Source organism: Pongo abelii, chromosome 7 (genome assembly GCF_028885655.2).
Source record: "Pongo abelii isolate AG06213 chromosome 7, NHGRI_mPonAbe1-v2.0_pri, whole genome shotgun sequence".
Classification (NCBI taxonomy): Eukaryota; Metazoa; Chordata; class Mammalia; order Primates; family Hominidae; genus Pongo; species Pongo abelii.
In genome coordinates, this window is record NC_071992.2 from 106,499,927 (window position 1) to 106,521,282 (window position 21,356).

General features: G+C 36.5%; 1 protein-coding gene across 2 annotated transcripts in view; it reads right to left on the bottom strand.

Moving 5' to 3' along the window:
• Positions 1 to 21,356, bottom strand: part of TMEM64 (transmembrane protein 64) — a 296,234-nt gene that overhangs the window by 264,460 nt on the left and 10,418 nt on the right. Inside the window, exons 2-3 of one of the 2 annotated variants that reach the window (XM_024251545.3) lie at positions 17,260 to 17,415; positions 9,255 to 11,587 (exon numbers count right to left, since the gene is read on the bottom strand). The exons of the other annotated variant lie outside the window; for it this stretch is intronic. Coding sequence (XP_024107313.2) covers positions 11,396 to 11,587; positions 17,260 to 17,415 — 348 coding nt within the window. The 3' untranslated portion in view covers positions 9,255 to 11,395. Of the gene's footprint in view, positions 1 to 9,254; positions 11,588 to 17,259; positions 17,416 to 21,356 lie in introns of those variants that run through there. 2 annotated transcript variants of the gene reach the window in all.

Here is a 21,356-nt window from a genome sequence, read left to right on the forward strand (position 1 = left end):
GATCTGGAGAAAAGAAAAATTATCCAATTCATACAAGTATTTGCAGGCACAGATAAATCCATGGCTGGCCCAAGGCTTTAAAAATTCAAATCTGCAATTCCTTATTTTAAAAAGTTCCAGCAAAGCCAATGTTTAGAAAGCCTGTATGGCAAATAATTGTTCTTGTTGCACTTTATGCAAATAATCAAACCAAGTATAAAAAAACTAGACTCATTTTGCAAATAAATTTGTCCTACTATGATTTGACGTTAATAAAATGGAAACTGGAGAGAGAAAAAAAATTATATTTCAAATAAAAAAACCTATAATACATCTGTTTTTAGGTTCTAGTCTTGTCCACTGTTTTGGGGTTTTTATTATTTTCTGCAATTTGGACCGAATCTTGAATTCTTTCCAGGCTACAAGTCCCTAAACTTAACATTTTCAAATTTTTCTTCCATTTTTCTGACAATGACATTGTGACTACCTTTTCCCGAAGACCTTGAAAGCTAGAACTTATTCCTTGTAATACAGGCAAGAAAATCATGTCAGATCAGATTGCCACCACCTTTTTCCTCTGTAACTAAAAATGCTTTGAGTCTAATATCTGGATAAATTGTGCCCAACATTAACCTTGGCTTTTATTTCTATAAAAATGCCTTTCATTAAAAACTTTTGCCTTCATCATATATAGAGGCCTAGCCCATCATATATAGAGGCCTAACATCCTGAAATGAGACACAGTTGTTTAACTGATCTAGTCACAGAACTAAAACTGACTATAAAAGATATAGTATATTTAAATGTACTCTTTCCTGTTTATCCCAATTTGTCTTTCTAACAACCTCTGACCGACCCAAATCTGTCTCTAATAGCAAACTCATCTCTGATTGGCTCTCAGGGCTATTCACCAGGATCTCTCAGGGCCTCAGATGAATTCTACAAGTACACCTGCAGCCAGAACTTTTGCTTGTTATATTAGGCATGCATACAGCTGCAAAGCAGTTTCATTTCTCTTACCCTGGGACTAACTCCTATCTCAACTAAGCCCCCTGTCAGCAGGAAGTTGGAGCAGTCACTGACTTTTTTCCATCTCTGACTGGTTTGGCTGTGTCCTCACCCAAATCTCATCTTGAATTGTAGCTCCCATAATTCCCACATGTCATGGGAGGGACCTCGCGGGAGGTAACTGAATCGTGGGGGCAGGTCTTTCCCACGCTGTTCTCCTGATAGTGAATAAGTCTCACAAAATGTGATGGTTTTATAAAGGGGAGTCCCGCTGCACACACTCTCTTGCCTGCCACCATGTAAGACATGACTGCTCCTCATTTGCCTACCACCATGATTTTGAGGTCTCTTCAGTCATGTGGAACTGAGAGTCAATTAAATCTCTTTTATAAATTACCCAGTTTCAGGTATGTTTTTATTAGCAGTGTGAAAACAGATTAAAACAGTAAATTGGTACCAAGAGTGGCGCACTGATGTCAAGATACCCAAAAATGTGGAAGCAACTTTGGAACTAACAGGCAGAGCTTGAAACAATTTAGATGGTTCAGAAGAAGACAGGAAGATGTGGGAAAGTTTGGAACTTCCTAGAGACTTGCTGAATGGCTTTGACCAAAATGCTGATAGTGACATGGACAATAAGGTCCAGGGTGAGGCAGTGTCAGATGGAGATGAGGAACTTGTTGGGAACCGGGACAAAGGTGACTCTTACTATGTTTTAGCAAAGAGACTGGTGGCATTTGGCCCCTGCCCTAGAGATTTGTGGAGCTTTGAACTTGAGAGAGATGATTTAGGGCATCTGACAGAAGAAATTTCTAAGCAGCAAAGCATTCAAGAGGTGACTTGGATGCTATTAAAGACATTCAGTTTTTTGTATTCACAAAGATCTGGTTTGGAATTGGAACCTATGCTTAAAAGAGAAGCAGAGCATAAAAGTCTGAAAAATGTGCATCCTGATGATGCAATAGAAATAAAAACCCATTTTCTTTTAAAAAATTCAAGCCAGCTGAAGACATGTGCGGAAGTACCAAGAAGCTAAATGTTAATTGCCAAGACAATGGGGAAAATGTCTCCAGGGCATGTCAGAGGTCTCCACAGCAGCCCCTCCCATCACAGGCCTGGAGGCCTAGGAGGAAAAAAATGGTTTTGTAGGCTGGACCCAGGGCCTTGCTGCTTTGCGCAGTCTCAGCACTTAGTGCCCTGCATCCCAGCTGTGGCTAAAAGAGGCCAACATACAGCTCTGGCTGTGGCTTCAGAGGGTGCAAGCCCCAAGTTTGGGCAGCTTCCACATGGTGTTGAGCATGAAGATCCACAAAAGTCAAGAATTGAGGTTTGGGAATCTCCACTTAAGATTTCAGAGGATGTATGGAAATGCCTGGATATCCAGGCAGAGGTGCACTGCAGGGGTGGAGCCCTGATGGAGAACTCTGCTAGGGCACTGCAGAAGGGAAATGTGGGGTGGAAACTGCCACATAGAGTCCCCACTGGGGCACTGCCTAGTGGAGCTGTGAGGAGAGGGCCATTGTTTTCCAGACCCCAGAAGGGTAGATCCACTGAACGCTTGTACCGTGTGTCTGGAAAATCCACAGATACTCAATGCCAGCCTGTGAAAACAGCCAGGAGGTGGGGCTGTACCCTGCAAAGCCATGGGGGTGGAGCTTCTCAAGACCATGGGAAACCACCTCTTGCATCAGTATGACCTGGATGTAAGACATGGAGTCAAAGGAAATCATTTGGGAGCTTTAAGATTTGACTGGCCCACTAGATTTTGAACTTGTATGGGGCCTGTAGACCCTTCGTCCTGGCCAATTTCTCCCATTTGAAACAGATGTATTTATCCAATGCCTGTACCCCATAGTGTTTAGGATGTAACTAACTTGCTTTTGATTTTACAGGCTCATAGCCAGAAGAGACTTGTCTCAGATGAGATTTTGGACTGTGGGCTTTTGAGTTAATGCTGAAATGAGTTAAGACTTTGAGGGACTGTTGGGAAGGCATGATTGGTTTTTATGTGAGGATGTGAGATTTGGGAGGGGCCAGAGGTGGAATTATATGGTTTGGCTATGTCGCCACCCAAATCTCATCTTGAACTGTAGCTCCCATAATTCCCACATGTTGTGGGACGGGGGTAATTGAATCATGGGGGCGGGTCTTTCCTGTGCTGTACTCGTGACAGTAAATAAGTCTCACAAGATTTGATGGTTTTATAAAAGGGAGTTCCCCTGCACACACTCTCTTGCCTGCCACTATGTAAGACATGACTTTGCTCCTTATTTGCCTTCCGCCACTATTGTGAGGCCTCCCCAGCCATGTGGAACTGAGAGTCAGTTAAACCTCTTTCCTTTATAAATTATCCAGTCTTGGGTATATCTTTATTAGCACGAGAATTGACTAATACGATCTCCAAAGCTCACACCTTAAGAATAAGGTGTGGAAAAACCCAAAAGGGAGGATTGAAACTATCTTTGCAAAAATTATAACAACTTGTGTCAACTTTTATAACAGTAAAAGAGATCCAATCTAACCAACTCCAACTTGCCTTTAACCTCCAAATTGCCCTTGGTCATTCCTGGGTATAGGCCAAGCTAACTTTGGAAAAAAAAAATAGCTTATAGTTCAAATAATAATAGCCCTTCCCAAAACTAAACCACCTTTATAAAACTAATAAATGTCCACCAAGTTAGGGGCCTAAATTCTGCTAAAACACAGGCATAAACAATTGTCCACCATTATTCTGGAGGTGACAAGATTCACAATTTCCTCAGTTACTTCTGTATTAATACATCACTATTATAAACTGAAGACTAGCCTTTTGAGATGTCTTTTTAGGCTTTTGCACTTCTGACAACAGGATGGCCCCACCTGAGCCTGACTCTTGACTTAACTGGTTCTCTGGCCCCCACCCGAAAGTGGACTCAGTGCACAGGGCCATTTTCCACACCCCTATGATAGCATCCCCAACCAGTCAGCAGCACTCACTTCCTAGCGCCTGCCTGCCAAACTATCTTTTAAAAACCCTAGTGTCCAAATTTTCAGGGAGGCTAATTTGAGTAATAAAACTCGTCTCCCATTTAGCCAGCTCTATCTGTATTGAACTCTTCAATTCTCCTGTCTTAATAATCAGCTCTATCTGGGCAGTGGGCAAGAAAAATACACTGAGCAGTTACACCACAGCTCCTATTTCTACCTTATCCTTCTGCTTTTACAGTAGAAACCTTTATTATAGACCTGGTTGGCCACATTTTATTGTAATTGTGTCTTCACTTTTCTACCTTCCCCATTGAGAATCCCTCTAGTGTTATTTCTATCTCTGTAACCCCAAAGCCTAATAAATGCTTGATATCTAGCCTATTTTCTCTATTTGCTCAAAATATGACTACACAGAAATTCAGAAAATTTAAATCCTACTTTCTCACTAATAATATAAGGGATTATATGGATAACAGAAAAATTGATGTAAAAAAATCACAAGAATTCAATAAACTTAACCTTAACTGTTTATGAAGGAAAGAACTTGGATAACTCAAAAGATATGAATCAAATGAGTCTAAGTTATGTGTTAGCTGAGTAATTTTTTAAAGCTGCTGGTGGAGGTAGTAGTCAACTGAGGGAAAAAACTCACTAGACTGAAAACTCATTTGTTTACACCACCCTGAAAAAAGTTCCTATTTGCATGAATTTTACCTTTTGCCTCAATTCTTCTTAATCCTTTTTTGGTCAGAGACCCCCTTGAGTACCATGAACTTTATAGTTCCTACCTGCAAAAACCAAAAACAAGGTAAAAAATGTATCTTTTTAAAAAAATTTCCCCAACCATCCCCACATGCAATGATTTCTTTAAGTACTCCTTTCACCACTCAGTTTGTGCTATAGTAATTTTTACATTGATATTTTACCCTGTAAGTATTGTATGGTTGTCGTTTTTGTTGTATTTGTTGTCTCTCTACCTTCATTGTGTGCTCTGTAAAGATAGGAGCCAGGTAACTTTTAATACTCTGTCCTACTCTAGCCCATAAATGACCAACTCAATGTAGTCTGCCAAATACTCAAATACTGAAAGAGCTTCTCAATGCCTAAGAACAAGTTGGTGCCAGGTAATAATAGCTAATGCTTATTGTGTACTTACTACCTACCAAGTGTTACTCTCAACACATAACTGTTTAAACTCTTTAACAATCACCCCAATGAGCTAAACTAGGCTATCATCATCCAAGTAAGGAAACTGAAACACAGAAGTAACTTCTTAACTTCTCAAGATCATGTATCCAAGAAGCAGTGGCCCTGGTGTTTGAATACTAGTAGCTGGCCTTAAGAAAGGACATTCTTCAATTCTCTACTACATCACCTCAAGTACTTAAGCAGAACAACTATCAACTAGGATGTTTTAAGAAGAGAATGACTTCTAACATGTCAATGAAAGAAATACAGGCCCATTTTGTCATTAAAAATAATTGCTTTTTTCCCTTCCTTTTTGGCTTTATTATCTTCCCCCTCTCTCCTCTTCATTCTATGCCCATCAAACCCCTGAACCCAGCTTTCCACCCCCACCAGAGTAATCCTTCTTAGTTTCCCTTCCATATTTTTATCCATATTAATTTAATCCTATATGAGGAGATGCAGATATTCACATGCATACAAACCCACATATACATACATATACCAAGGAAGAAAGGGCATTTTCTTAAAAATGCAATAGTTTTACAACTTTGTGCATCTTCTTTCACAAAACAATACCTCCTGGTAACGTCTCTCACTGGAATACATCTAGTTCATCCTTTCTGATGGCTACTCAATCTTCCTTGTGTGGATCTATCACAATTTATTCATAAGGGAGTGGCTGAAAACAAAGTTCACTTTGTTTCCAGTTGTTTGACACTAAGAGCAAAGCTGCAATTAATGTAAGACATTAGAAATGCCAGTGGTGGAACATGTAGCAGGCAGGCTGAGTTCCTTGGAGGAAGCTTCTCTGTTTCTGGTCTTCCTGAGTTGTCTTCTCAGGCAGCAGGGAACACTCCCTCCTTCTCAGCCATTTGGTGGGGGTCAGGAAGGGAGAAGTGACATATTTTGGTGGGGCCAATATCAAACTTCTCTTCAGAAGCTCAAATTTGAAAGCCAAAGAGATCTTCAAGATCTGCTCTCCAGTCTTTTCCCCTGACACTTGCTGGCCCATGTATGAGAAAATCCTGTCCTGGTTTTCTCTGCCAAGACCCCCACCAGAGAGCAAGGCCTTATATGCACTCGGCAGCAAGGGAGGGAAGGAAAAGCCCCGGTTCTACGTTCCCGGAACCTATTCCAAGTCCATCTCATAATTTAATGCTCTGCTATGAAACCTGCTTGAAATGCTCATTCCAAACAAAGCTGTTCTATTGTATATTTAAAGTAGAAATGTGATGATACAAAACCAGCTAATTTACTTAAAAATCAGAGTAATTAACTGAAAAAAAAAAAAACTAGTGGAAAATACCTCAGTTCCTGCCTTGCCTGCCAAGGTCAACTTAGGACAAGACTATAAGAGCTAGAGTATGAAACAGGCCATGTTTCAAATCACTTTACTGAAAATGGCTTGATAATCAACAAAGACAGAACCAAAGAGTTCCCTCTTGGCTTCTACTTTTTGGTGGTCATGAATTTTATGTCTCCTAGGATAAATGTACTTACATTGAAGCATACCACCCAAATTGTACTCTAAAATTTTTGTAATTTTGGAATTATTATTTTTTGTCCAATACATATTCTATTCACTCTTTCTTACTGAACTTCACGGCATATTTTAAGATTTTCAAGTCTTTCATCCAGCAGGCTACCTTACAGAACACTAAGTCACTTTTAAGACAGTGATATCAGTTAGTAATTTGGATAATCAACTTGGCAGAGTGTTTAAATGTAAATTTACTATATACACATATCTTGTTTAATATCACCATGCATATAATGCTACCCCTATAAATGTTCAATATTTAACTTAAAATACAGTATACCACTAATATACACTTTCCCCATACTCAGGATACTAATAGGCACTGTCAACCAAGAAGAGCAAGCATGGCAGACAGTATCGTACAACCTTGGATAACAAGCACACCACAATGTCAAAATGCTTATCTGATGAATGCTCCTCCTCTACACCACCTTGGTGAAAGTAATCTGCAACATGTGGCTATGTCTTGTGGCCCATTTTATAAACTAGCAAATAATTGTGGCCCAAAATGGCTAACAAAAGGTGTACAACAGTATTGGAGCTTCTACAAATAAACAAGGACAAATATTGTTCTTGGTGCTAAGATGAAAATGTTATGGCAAATGGAATGTGCCTTTTAGGAAACAGTCATGGAAATAGGGTAGAGATCAACAGAAAATTAGATTAGTTAAAGTCCTCTGACATTATGAAAAGCATCATAAATATTGCCACTGGCTGGGACAAACGACTAACAATTGTTTGGCAGGTGGCATTTCATGACTTAAAGATATAGAAAAAAACTGGGGTGAGTGCCAATTTAAGACGTCAGAATAATTTCTCCTTAAAGCTTCTTCAAGAACCATAAGCACCCCATGGAGGGTCAATTATCAACATTCTCATTTTTAGGAGCACATCCTCCCTATCCCCTGAATCAAGGAGTGATTCAGGGGATTAAGGATATCCCCTGAATCCACCCTACATGACATGTAGGGTCATGTCTCTACATCCACTAAAGTATAAAGACAAAGAAAGAAAAGCGAGAACAAAGTAAAATATTACCTTTTATTTTCTCAGGCACACAAGTGATTTGGATACCAATTATCAACACATTTTACTGATTTCCCTTTAGAATGATCTATTTTAAATCTTCAGCCACCTTAGAAAAAGTTTGCAGCAATCACTTTGCAATTCATAAGTATCAGGTTAGAATTTAGTTGTGGAATAAGTTAACAGTTTATGTTCAATATGTGAGGTTATTTGAACTCCTGAGTTTTAAATATCCTGTGGAATAGTGATTCCTCTCCCTTCTAATGGCTTTTCAGATTAAAGCAATGACTTTAAAAAGATTACATCCTAAATACTTGATTACAACAGAAATCGACCAATCTAAAAATCAGATAGTGTTACACTGAACATCATTCTGATATAATGAGTAGCCTCTGGCTGAAACAAAATTCCACCACCAAGGCCATCAACCAGGTTAGTATTGTTTTTCCTGGGGTCTATGTAAAACTCTCCTTTTCTCTGCAAATGCTGCTTGGCCGTGAACAGCATGGATTTACCTGCACCAATTTGGCACACACCTAGCAACTTTCTCAAGCATTCTAAAGATATCCCCAGAGCTAACAAATATTGACATATGTAAGTCACAGCACCTTTCTCAAGAACAGTCCAAATCAGCAGTGCACATTCACACACACAGGAATGCTGGGGATATGCTTATACCTGCACCACTTAGTTACAACAAGGGGAAATAAGAGTAACTAATGAACTTAATAGCTTCACAAGAAAAATGTTTTATAGTCATATACCTGACCCTATTAGGGAAAAGCCACCTAAAAGGATGTGTAGCTGGTTACAAAGTGCATCAAGGGAGAGAACGGCTGGCTCTGAATAAACCCACAGTCACTTCTGAACATAAAATACATATTCTAATGACAGAGATTTGGTAATATTATTTTCACAAACCAAACAGTACAAATTTCAAGTTATTTCACAAATCAGATGATCAGATAAAAATGGACATGAATATACTTAGTAAATTAGTACATACTTTTTTTAAAAGGTGCTATTGTAAAATAACCTACATGACAAAATTTGGCAAAGAGTAAACAAAATCATTAACAATAAACCAAAAAACATGTAAAACTTAAGAAAACGCCCAAAGAATTAAAAAAGAACTCATATTTCATAAGATTCAGAAATTATATATCATTTTTAAGTGTGCATTAAGCAACTTTATACTGCACTTTAACAGTCTGAGAAATTTGACATTTCATTTCTATAAATATACATGACTGGAGACATTTTATAAGTATATATGACTGAGAGCAATATTTGGACAACATAAAAGTATCCTGTAGATATGTGTTGCTGCCATAAATCTGGGATGCAGGATTAAAAATGGAGTAAATAAGGCATGACAATGCTTTGCACGATTTATTGTGAATGCAACTTAAAAACCCAGCAACCAAATTCCCCCATCAAGTAGCAGGACTATAAGGGACTATTGTTTACTTGGATGCTGGAAATGCTGAAGAAAAGAAAAACCACAGCCATATATTGGTATTTTAGAAACAGTCAATCCATACTATTTTAAGAAAAAAAGGATGATTTATTATATAAAATTAAGATTGGCAGAATACAGAAAATTATTTCTTTTACCTTTACATATTTATAAGTACCAAGCAAAGTGTAACAATTAGAAGAACTCATTACAAACTACCAAAATGTATTCATTTGGTGAAATTATTCAAGTCACAAATGCTAAGTAAATAAATGCACTTCAAAATACATGAAGTATAAAACAAGTATGAAAACAGTGATCTTAAATAATGATTCCTTTCACAAAAACTAACCAACAAACAAGAAGCACAAGAAAAAGGTTGTCAGGTTACACAGAAAAAAATAAATCAAATGTATTGTTGGTTGGGATTGTTAAACTAAAATCATTAAACAAAAACCAGCAACTAGGATTCAAAAGAGAGAAAAAAAAACGAAATGAGTAATTAGGATTCAAAAAGAATAAGGGTATTCCAATACTATATCTATTTTCCCAGTAATAGCAAGAAATGAGGATTTAGAGACCAATTATGTCCTGTAGACCCAGGTGCTCTCAAAGTATTTGCACTGGTCTTCTAGGTATGGACATATAAATGAACTTTACTGTTACTCAAAAGGGAGAAAACTTACACATTATAAAGGAAAGGAAAAGAAAACAATTATACCTGATAGAGCAAAAAGATCACACATTAAAATGATCAAATTCATCTCTAGCGTAACACTAGAATACTCGGCTTCCAAAGAATTCCTTTGTACTTTAGTAGATGAGGACAAAGCTTTCACCATAATGAAAAGGCAAATGGGAGGTCTCTGATAAGTTGGAATCGTCATAGCAAAAAAAGAGATACCTATCAGAAAATTTGCATTAATATCTATAATCTCATTTGTAAAAAAAATTCATTAAGTTTATAAACTATTTTAAAAATAAAATGAATACATATGTAATATGAATCATATGCCAAATTATATTCTATAGTCATAAGTGCTATTAGTAAATACAATTGATTCATGCTACAAGAGAAAGAATTGAGACAATTTCACATTTCAGAATTCCTGAGTCTTATCAGAGAAAAACAAGTACTGAAAAAACAAACAAAATAGACCTACTTAAAGTAGGGCAAATAACACAAATTTGGGCATTAACTTAATATCATATTTATAGTTTTAAAGCTGAAGACTATGGGAACAATATATATGTACTTCATGAAATTATAAACATGTTTTTAAAGCTTGGTTTTTAAAAAAGGCGTTTTGATCAAACAAGGCCACCTGAGTGACATCTTCAATGATGGTAAGCCCACCATTTTAAAGGAATAACATCTTTATTTAAAAGCCTAATTATTAATATAAAAAGGAAAAAAGTTTATTTTAACAAAATGTTTTAGTAAGATTGCAATGGGACAGCCCTTTGATGAAAAATCTAAGGAGGGTAAAGCCAACGTAACTGAATTAGAACAAGAGTTCTAATTTTGAGCTACCATCCACCAAATAATTTCCCTTTTGCTTTGCATATTACACAGTGAAAATAAACAGTTATCTTAAGAGCACTTCAGTCCCACAAGGTAGGATTTAAGCTTTCTGAATAGGTGTAAATGGCCCTGTAACAATGATGCCTGCAAAAATACATTCGACTGAAAATTAATGTCTGTTCTTTAATTAGTAAGGAAACGGGAAGCTAAGTGGTCCCACTTAAACAATAAAACAAAACAAAACAAAAACCACTGTTTATCCTTTCTGGAAAGACTACCAAAGCAAAGAACATCCAATAATATTATACATTTAAAACTGCATACTTTTACTCATCTTTACAAGTAGGAAAGATGCATACAAACTACTCATGGCCTTTATAAATAAAGACACTAAGCAGAAATAATATTTGGGTTATTTCTCTGTTCGTAAATACCCAGAAATAAAACAATTAAAAAACACTAAAGTGCAGACCTATAGGCCAATACAGGCATGATAAAGAGGTGCAGCCAAATTTGCATCTACATTTACACTTACATATCCAGAAATGATTCTTGCTTTAAAAAAAAAAATTGTGCAATTTAAAAACTAGTCAGTTTTGTTTGTGCCATAATACAATTAGAACTTGTCTCTGCCCACTAGTGAAGTGACTGCTAGACCTTAGATAGCACACTAGGCTCTTGACAATCACATATCTCATTAGAATCATACAACATTGATTCCACCTCCAGAAAATGTTAGGGTCCTCTTGTTGTAGAATGAAGAGCCACTGGTATTTGGTTGATTGCCTTTAACCAGAGAGGATTTCAGTTCCATTTCACAAGCTACAATAGCTGCATTCAATTCCACTTGAGCTCGATGAACTACATAAAACATGAGGCCTATACTTATAATAATCTGCGAATAAAAATAAAACATTAGTTACCAATATTTTATACAAAAAAAAAGAGAGAAATAAATCCAATAAATATTTGGCTTAGAAATGCTTCAAACGGGGTACTTCTCAAAGACGGTAGGTAAAAGGTTATACATTTTTAAATAGTTTACACACAGTTATTGTTTATTCTTTCCTTTGCTGCTTCTCCTGGTAGTGGAGGACCGAAGTCTACAGGTAACCATGACATGGTATTAGGAAAACACACATTCCTTTTGGTTCACTTGATACAAGCCAAACCTGTCTCTTTGTACCAAAAAGCTTTCTTGAAGCAATAAAAAATGTCTACAACAGAGGTAACAGCTGACTAAACTTTGTTGGTATAATTAATGTAGTATTATACCTTTGCATGACTATAAATGTCCACAGGTATTTCTAAGCCCACTTAGTGAGAAGCACTACTATTTGCAATGAACTACCTGGTGCAGACAAAATTAAAAGTATTATGGACCACTTAAAAAAATGAAATGCCAATAAACTTCCAAAGAATTAACAAGAGATTGTGAACAAGTAATTGCCTGTACTTAGGAAAACACAAAATCAGAGGGAAACATGATGATTATTTAAAAATGTTAGTCAAAGGGATACTAGAAAAATCATCACACTGATCAAACTGAAAGTCAGGTTTCTAGTCTTAGCTATTCACTAGTGATGTGATTTAGGGAAGCTTCATTGTCCTATAGGAAGCTGTGGTCCCTCTGTACTTTTTTTTTCTTTTTTTGAGATGGAGTCTCGCTCTGTCGCCCAGGCTGCAGTGCAGTGGCACAATCTTGGCTCACTGCAACCTCTGCCTCCCGGGTTCAAGTGATTCTCCTGCCTCAGCCTCCTGAGTAGCTGGGATTACATGCATGTGCCCCACGCCGGGCTAATTTTTGTATTTTTAGTAGAGACGGGGTTTTACCATGTTGGCCAGGCTGGTCTCAAACTCCTGACCTCATGATCTGCCTGCCTCGGCCTCCCAAAGTGCTGGGATTACAGGCGTGAGCCACAGTGCCCGGCCCACTTTAACATTCTATGTACAATTCCTCAGAATGTCTAAGCAGTGTACATTTTCTAAATGAGTTTTATTCCAAAGTTCATTTGTAAATCAGTTCTTTAGGATCTGGAGCAAACACAGCAGGTGTTATTTAATGTCCCAGCAAGTTTGCAAAGGCTGCTGTAACCAAAAGTGATACGGAAATATAATACAATTTCAATGAAATCTACCCATAATTATAGCATAAGCTTTATAGGGAAAGTATTCTAAATCCAAGTGCTGAGGATGGTTGGGGGAGGAGATAACAGAAGCAGAGCATACTGCGGGTATGGTAAGTGTGAGAGGGGAGGAACTTGGAACTTGCGCAAGGGGGTGCCATTAAATGAGTACTCATCACTCAGTAAAATTGTAAATAAGTTAGGCATCTTAAAGCTGGGTCTTTAAATTCTGTATTTGTTTTCTGTTAATTCTCTTAAAAGAAACAAGATATATTTACTGAAAACTCCTAAGTTTGCTACGTATCAACAAATGGAAACACCATGTAAAGAGATGAAGAAAATTTGGGGGTGGGGGTGCGTTGTGAATTAGATGCTACATTTTGTTTAAGACATGCTGAATTTGAGGTGCCTGTTAGATACCCAAAAAAGTTCATGGATGTCCGTGAATGGGTCTGAAGCTATGGAAAGAGGGCTGAGCTAAAGACAAGTGCTGGGGAGCAGGATGAGGGCGGGGGGAGGGTCTTTACCCAAATACACATATTAGCAACCATCAGAGTAACTGGATTTGCTGTAAAAAAGTTTTCAGAGTAGGACTAGAAAACTTAAGCTAGGATCTTCAAAAACACAGATATAAGGGGTGAAAGGAAGAAGTTAAGCATAAGCTAGGCAAGTGGAAAAAAAAAGTTAAGACAGTGGTATCAAAGAAACTAAGGAAAGAGTGTTTTAATAATGAAGGCACTGTCAAGAGTCTTAGACTGCTAACAGGTCAAGCTAGATGAGAAATGGAAAGTACATCTCATTTAGACAAGGTTACTAACAGCCCTAAAAAGAGCAGTTTGAGGGAAGGAAGTGGCAGGGCCACAGACAGCAAGGGTGAAATGGTTACATCTTTAAGTGGGACTTTCCCAGCTGCACTTCTGATCCCAGGGCCTGACGATTTGTACTGTCCCCCAACACACCCTCCCCATCTTCCTTAGCTGAGTGAAGTGTTAAAAAGGATTTAGAAAATGGAAACAGATAGTATAGACAATTGTTTTAAAAGTTTCCTTATTAAAATGAAATCAAAGAATCAAACACAGGCAGAAGGTCAAGCCTCATACAGAAAGACAGGCATCTCTTAATGCTAACTGGTAAGCAGGCTAAGCAGGGGCAGGAACGTAAGAAGTTAACAGATTTCTTATATGAAAATTCAGGGGTTTCTCAGTTGAAGGCTTCTGATTTTTCTGTTAAGCAAGAGAGTTAATCTGTTGACAATAAAGACTGAAACAGGTGAAGGAGTCAAAATTGTGAGGAGAAGTGAAGACAGTTTAAAATAATTAACTATTTCAAGACAACAGCAGGGGGTGAGAAGACAAAGGAGACAGATAGGATGTGGGGCAGTGTCGAGAAACTAGGTGAAGATTTGCAACCCTGAGTTAAATATCAATGTGTCTGGTTACATGACTTCCCCAAAAGAATAGGGGCAAAGGAGATAAAACTTGGATGTATTCAGGTTTGGGGTTTTGGTTAGCAGATACATAGAAAAATAACAGGCATGGAAGAGTAACTAAATAGACCACAGAATCTAAGCTGGATTTCAGTACAGGTTGAGCATCCCTAACCCAGAAATTCCAAACCTCAAAGGCTCCAACCAAAAGTTTTTGAGCACTAATGAGACACTCAAAGAAAATGCTCATTCGAACACTTTAGATTCCAGACATTTGGATTAGGGATACTCAACAGGTAAGCATAATGTAAATATACTAAAATCTGAGGAAATTCAAAATCTAAAACATTTCTGGCCCCAAGCATTTCAGATAAGGGATAATCAAACTGTACAAGAAATGGTTGTGGCTTCCTATGAACATTTATTTTGTATTGCTTTATTTTAGGCTGGCAGCCATAAAACTCAGAGGCAAATTTGTGGCTCATTTCTAGAAAATAAGAGAAATCTCATGAATATACTTATTATGCTAGCTTTAACCTAAGCTCTCTTTTTTTTCTTTTGTATATATTTTGTAAGCTGCATTAAATGCCTCCTGATACAAATTAAGCTGTAACTAATATCAATTAAATCAAACAAGCGTAAACATGTCTTCACTTCTTTTCATAAATCCCTAGGCGAAGAAACACGTGCTTTCCCCACTGTCTTGTATTCTAAGCTTAAATTTGCCAGCTTAACCAAAGGGTGGAAAATCACTGAATAAAAGGAGATTCTATAGTTTAAAAAGCATCATGAACTTCATTGACTATAGTTGAGTAATTTACTAAGATGCATAAAAATATGAAGTTTCAAATAGTAAAAGTTCTCTCCAAGCTACTAACAATGAGGGATTCTAATTACTCAAATGTAAAGTCAAAGGGAAAAAAATGTTTCAAATAGATAACTTATTTTCAGGAAACTAAAAAAAAAATGCTTAACTTCATACTAAAAAAATCTGAGAATGCAATACATATGAGATAATTTTACAGTTCTTTGGGATGATCATAAATGTTAATTTATATACTGTGCTATAGATATAATGCATAGAAAGTTTAACTTTATATGATTAGCATGCTGTATTAATATAAATAAACCAACTGTAACAAAAACATTTAACTTAGATTCAGATTATCTGAAGAAAATATAGCTCTGGGGAAAAAAAGTAAAGAAAAATAAAAACTGACTCTGCATGTCAAAAATATTACAAAATTTTTCTTAAAGCAAGTACTCTTATTGATAAGCTTTATTTAGGCAACATTTCAATGTAAATATTCATGGTTTTATTTTATGTACTAAACTTGTACCTCATAAGCACAAAGAAAATTAACTCTGGCTTTATTTTATCATAGTATTTTAAATACAATAAGGCCTCAAAAACTTGAGAATAATGCCACTAAAATTAAATTTGTAATATGGTACCATATACTCAATAACAGTTAAGTTAAAACTAACAATTTAAAAAACCAGTAAGTCTGGAGGACCATTTCATTAGTATTATTTGCTTAGAGGAGTATAGTGTTGTCCCCTGTATCTGTGGGGTACTGGTTCCTGGACCCCCCCAGATTTCAAAATCTGTGTATACTCAAGTCCCTTACATAAAATGGCATGATAGTTGCATATAACTTTTGCATATCCTTCCATGCTTTAAATGATTTCTATATTACTTATAATACCTAATATGATGTAAATGCTATGTAGTTATTGTAATACATTTTTTGTGCTATTTTTTATTGTTGTATTGTTATTTTTAATTTTTTTCCCAAATATTTTTGATCTGTAGTTGGTTGAATCCATGAATGTGGAACCAATGGATACAGAGGGCTGACTAGATTCTACTGGTTTTGAGCACCATCTCTAGAACCAACCACCTTGGTTCAAATCCTGGCTCTACCACTTATTAGTGGGGACTTTAAACAAGTTACTATCTAATGGTGTCTTTGTGAACCAGTTCTTGTGGATCAGAGATAGGTGGCTTGATTTAGAGCACTTGCCATTTCCCATGGTGTAAATATTCCTATCATGGGCAATTTCAAGCTATCAATGTGATGTCACTGAATGCTGAGTTGGGAAGAGATGTACAATACATAACCAGCTCAAGATAATAAACATCTAAAAAAAAAAAAAAGATAACATCTGTACATCCTAGGATTTTGGTAGGGACTAAATGAGCTTAAATATGTGGCATATAAAGCATGGAATAAAGGTTAACTATCAACATCATCTTAATAGTTCATGAAAAATTATGATTTTCTATTTTGTTAAATCTCAGGAATAAAATCAATCACAAATAAATTTTTAACTATTCTGCATGCAAATTTAAAGGCTCTAAAGAAATTTGCCTATATGGCAGTGTTTTCCTCTTTCATCAACTTCTTATGTAAAATTTTATGTGCCCCAAACTATATTACAATTTGCATGATAATAATAATCCATTACACAAGTCTTATTTGGACTTGTAATAGAAAACCTTAGACATTTTTATGAGGTAATACTTTTTAAAACAAATCTTTTGTTTCACATCAAACTGCACTAGAAAGAAATTTACATTGTCAACATAATACTCTAAAAAATACAAATAGGTGAGTTTCAATAATTTGAATATAAATAATAAGATAAGCACTCAACTCTGCCCAATCTTACTAAAATTATTTTCAGATACACTTCATACAAAATCAAAATACAGTATTTGATTTGTGATGACTCTGAAAATAATCACTGCAAAAATAACCCTATTTTTGTCATTCTTTTTTGCCTCTTTAAGAGGATTTTTCTGTATCAATTCAGTTCTACACACTTGCATATATCCACACAATTAAAAAATTTTAATGTTGTCAAAATATGAAGTAGTAATGAAAGAACCAAGAAAAAATCTAAAATGGAAAAACCCTCCAATTATTTTCAATGAAATCTGTCAAATCAGCAATGCCATACAAAAAGAAACAAAGAGAAAAAAGAGACAACCTTTGGCCTTAAACTCACCTGTAAACAAAAAACAAAATATCCACTAACACTCTGTTCTGCAATGACATCTTCCATTGTCCGCAGGGTGGTACCCAAGTAAGAATTCAGAAGCTGGGTAGGAAGCAGTCCAACCGAAGATGCCATCAGATAGTTGGGTAATGAGAGATCAGTAATCTAGAAGAGTAGATTAAAGGGAATGATTCATTACCAAGTAAAATTTCAATTCAACATAAAAAAATGTGTGTATTAAGTCTAACTAGTGGTATTTCCTTGGGAAGGAGCTGACATCTTTACAACAGTATTCTGACTTTACAAAATGATTATAAAGAGAATACATGCAGAATGTAGAAAATTTAGAATGAAATAAAAGTAAATTTTAATATTCCATTATACTATCATTGAAAGGTAACATTTGTGACTATTTTTTCTTTCATATAAATAAAATCCACACATAGATAACTCTGTAAAAACAGTTTTGTAAGTCTTCCTCATATCATTAAACATTCTTCATAAGCATTCTTAAATAGCAGTGTGGTTGCTGAGCTTTGAAGCCAGATAACCCTAGAATGGCATTCTGGTGCTGATAATTCAATATGCTACTCTGTCTCTAAATGTCTGTTTTGTTTTGTTTGGAGACAGAGTCTCGCTCTGTCGCCCAGAGTGGAGTGGACTGGTGCGATCTGGGCTCACTGCAACCTCCGTCACCTGGGTTCAAGCAATTTTTCTGCCTCAGGCTCCCAAGTAGCTAGGACTACCGGCACATGCCGCCACACCGCTACTTTTTGTTGTTGTTGTTGTTTTTGAGACGGAGTCTTGCTCTGTCGCCCAGGTTGGAGTGCAGTGGCCCCATCTCAGCTCACTGCAAGCTCTGCCTCCCAGGTTCATGCCATTCTCTTGCCTCAGTCTCCCAAGTAGCTGGGACTACAGGCGCCCGCCACCACTCCCGGCTAATTTTTTGTATTTTTAGTAGAGATGGGGTTTCACCATGTTAGCCAGGATGGTCTCGATCTCCTGACCTTGTGATCCGCCCGCCTCGGCCTCCCAAAGTACTGGGATTACAGGTGTGAGCCAGCATGCCCGGCCCTACTTTTTTGTATTTTAGTAGAGACAGAGTTTCACCGTGTTGCCCAGGCTGCTCTTGAATTCCTGAGCTCAGGCCATCCGCCCACCTCAGTCTCCCAAAGTGCTATCAGTTTTTTCATCTGTAAAATGAAAATCACCAGCTTAGATGGCTGTTGTTAGGATCAGAAATATTTCTAAAGTATCTAGGAAATACCTGGCATATGACTGACACTCAAAAAAGGTGAAAATTATCATTATTATGCAATTATACTACCATTGTGTGGATGTAGCACAATTTAACCACTCCTGCTGTAGAATATTTACATTGCTTTATTTTTTGTATATATGTAATTACACATTTATTTTTGGCTATTATCAAAAAATTCTAAAATTACAATGACATCTTTTGGATATTAACCTCTGTGGTAGGCAACATCTAAAATATTCCTAATGACTTGATCTCCTGGTATTCATGCCCTTGTGTGATCCCTTCCCCTAGAGTGTGGGCTGGACCTCGTGCTTACTTCTAGCTAACAGGCAAGAGCAGAAGTGAGGAGATGTCACTTCCAAAATTAGATTACAAAAAGAATAGGACTTCCACTTCTTCCTCAAGCAAGTAAGCTGCCATGCTCTAAGTAGCTCCCATGGAGAGACCCATGTGGCAAGGAACTGATGTCTTCAGTCAATAGCTAGCAAAAATAGTCTGGAAAAATAGCCAGTCAATAGCCTGGAAGTGAATCCTGCCCCAGTCAAGCCTTAAGATGACTCCAGCCCTGGCCAAAACCTTGATTGCAGCATTGTGAGGAAGCCTGAGTCAGAGGTACCCAGCTAGTTGCACAGGAATTCCTGACCCAGAGAAATTGTGAGACAATAAATGATTGTTTTAAGCTACTAAGTTTTGAAGTGATCTGGTATACAGCAATACATGACACACGTATCTTAACTCTGGTAGGACAGATCACTAGGAGTAGAATTATTAGTTCAAATAGTAAAAAACTTATTTTCCAAAATGTTCACAATGATTTAACACACCTGTCAGTATGTGATACATGAATGTGTCCATTGTGTCATACTGTTACCAACTGTTAAGTATTAAATTTTAATCTTTCTTATTTTGATAGGAGTAAAAATGATGTTTCATCATTAATCTGTACTATTTTATATTGACACATGTTCTATATATGTTTTTTATTCACATTTCCTTATGGCTTCATTTGTTCACATTTGCTCTTTTTTATTGGGATGTTAAGTGTTTTTGTTTATTTGTAAGAACTATTTATATAGTGAGGGCAACCTGTTGTCTATTATATGTGGCATATAGTTTTCACTAAAGTGTCCTTTATCTCTTAATTTTACGTTTTGACATACAAATGTTTTTAAATTTTTATATAATCAAATATTATCTATTTTTCCGTCTTATTTTTCCATTGCATTTAGCTTTAGAAAGTGTTTTAAGAGTCTATTGTTGGTTTCTACCTATATATTTCTTCTGCTTATGTTTTCCTTTTTAGCATCCACCACTTATTCCTTCTGAAATTTATTCAAATTAAAGGTGAGGATATAGCCTGATCCCTCCCCTTTCCCAGTAGCCAATTTTCCCAGCATTAGATACTAAATAATCAATAACTTCTCCATTGACTTATTATGTATACTTTAGTAGAAATAAAAGTTATTTTATATAAAAAGGGCTTATTTGGAGCTCTAATACTGTCCATGTATATTTTAAATCTTGTACTAGAACTAAAACATGGGTATCTCAAATCTTGTACTGAAACCAAATTGTAATAAAGACTACCAGTTAACACGTGGCAAGGAATTTCCCATTCTATTCAAACTCCTTCATTACACTTCTTTTAAAAATGGCCATAACTGTTCTTGGCCATATTTATTCTTGCAGATCATTCTGTCACTGAAAAAAAATCAGTAAATTTTATATTGGGATTAAGGCAAATCTGCAAATTAATCTGGATAGACCTGAAATCTCTACAATATTAGGTATTCTTATCCAGAAATTTTTCTATAATTACTCAAAATCTTCTTTTGTACCTCTTACTAAAGTTTGGTCACTTTATTCACATATCTCGTGCATTTCTTATTAGTTTATTTCTAAGCACTTCATGTTATTATTGTTGCCACTACTACTGACTTTGAAAGTAACTTTTCCACATCCCCATCTGAGTATTACTGGTATATAAGAAAGCTACTGGCCACTATATTAAACTTTTTTACAAATTTTAAAATCTGATATTTTAATCAGCTATAGGTGACTCTACAACTATTAATACAACCTAATCTAAAAATCATTTCATATTTTCAATAAAACTACATTCAACTCTATTAACAGATAATGAACTGGAGATGCATCAGTGCTGATTTGGAAAGAATACTACAGTGACTGGTTGTTAACAATCCACCTTATTGATGACTGACTCAACAACTGCTCATGCGAGATGCTCCAAGAAGTGCTTGGAAGAGATAAAAAGACACAATGCCTACCACTGATGGATTTACACACTGACAAGTACACACAAACTACCTCAGAAACAGGCAGAATGGGGAGCATTGAGAAGGACTACATGCTGAGCATTAAAGAATAAAGGATGAAAATTTGTTGTAGAAGTGGAAACCAAAGGGTAACTTTTTGGGAAGAGAGGGATTCAAGGCAGACACTGAAAGCCTAGTATGAGTTTGGCAAGCAAAGACAGATAGGATGAGGAAGGCAGGTGTTCCAAGAAGAGAATGAACAAAAGATGAACAGCTTCTTCCAAATCATTTTATTTTATTTTATTTTATTTTGAGACGGACTCTCGCTGTGTCGCCCAGGCTAGAGTGCAATGGCAGGGAAAGTACAGAATATATTCATAAAGTTGGCAATACAGCTAGGATTGTTTATAGGACACACACAAATCCCGTAAAATAAAGACAGGAAAACTACATGGAGTGATACTTGTTGGGGCCTTGGATAAAAGAGGAAGGAGCCTATACTCAGAGGAAAGGTACCAGGGAGTCTAGTCAAAGAATGATGAGAATGGAGCTAAGCTGAGCAAGATTCC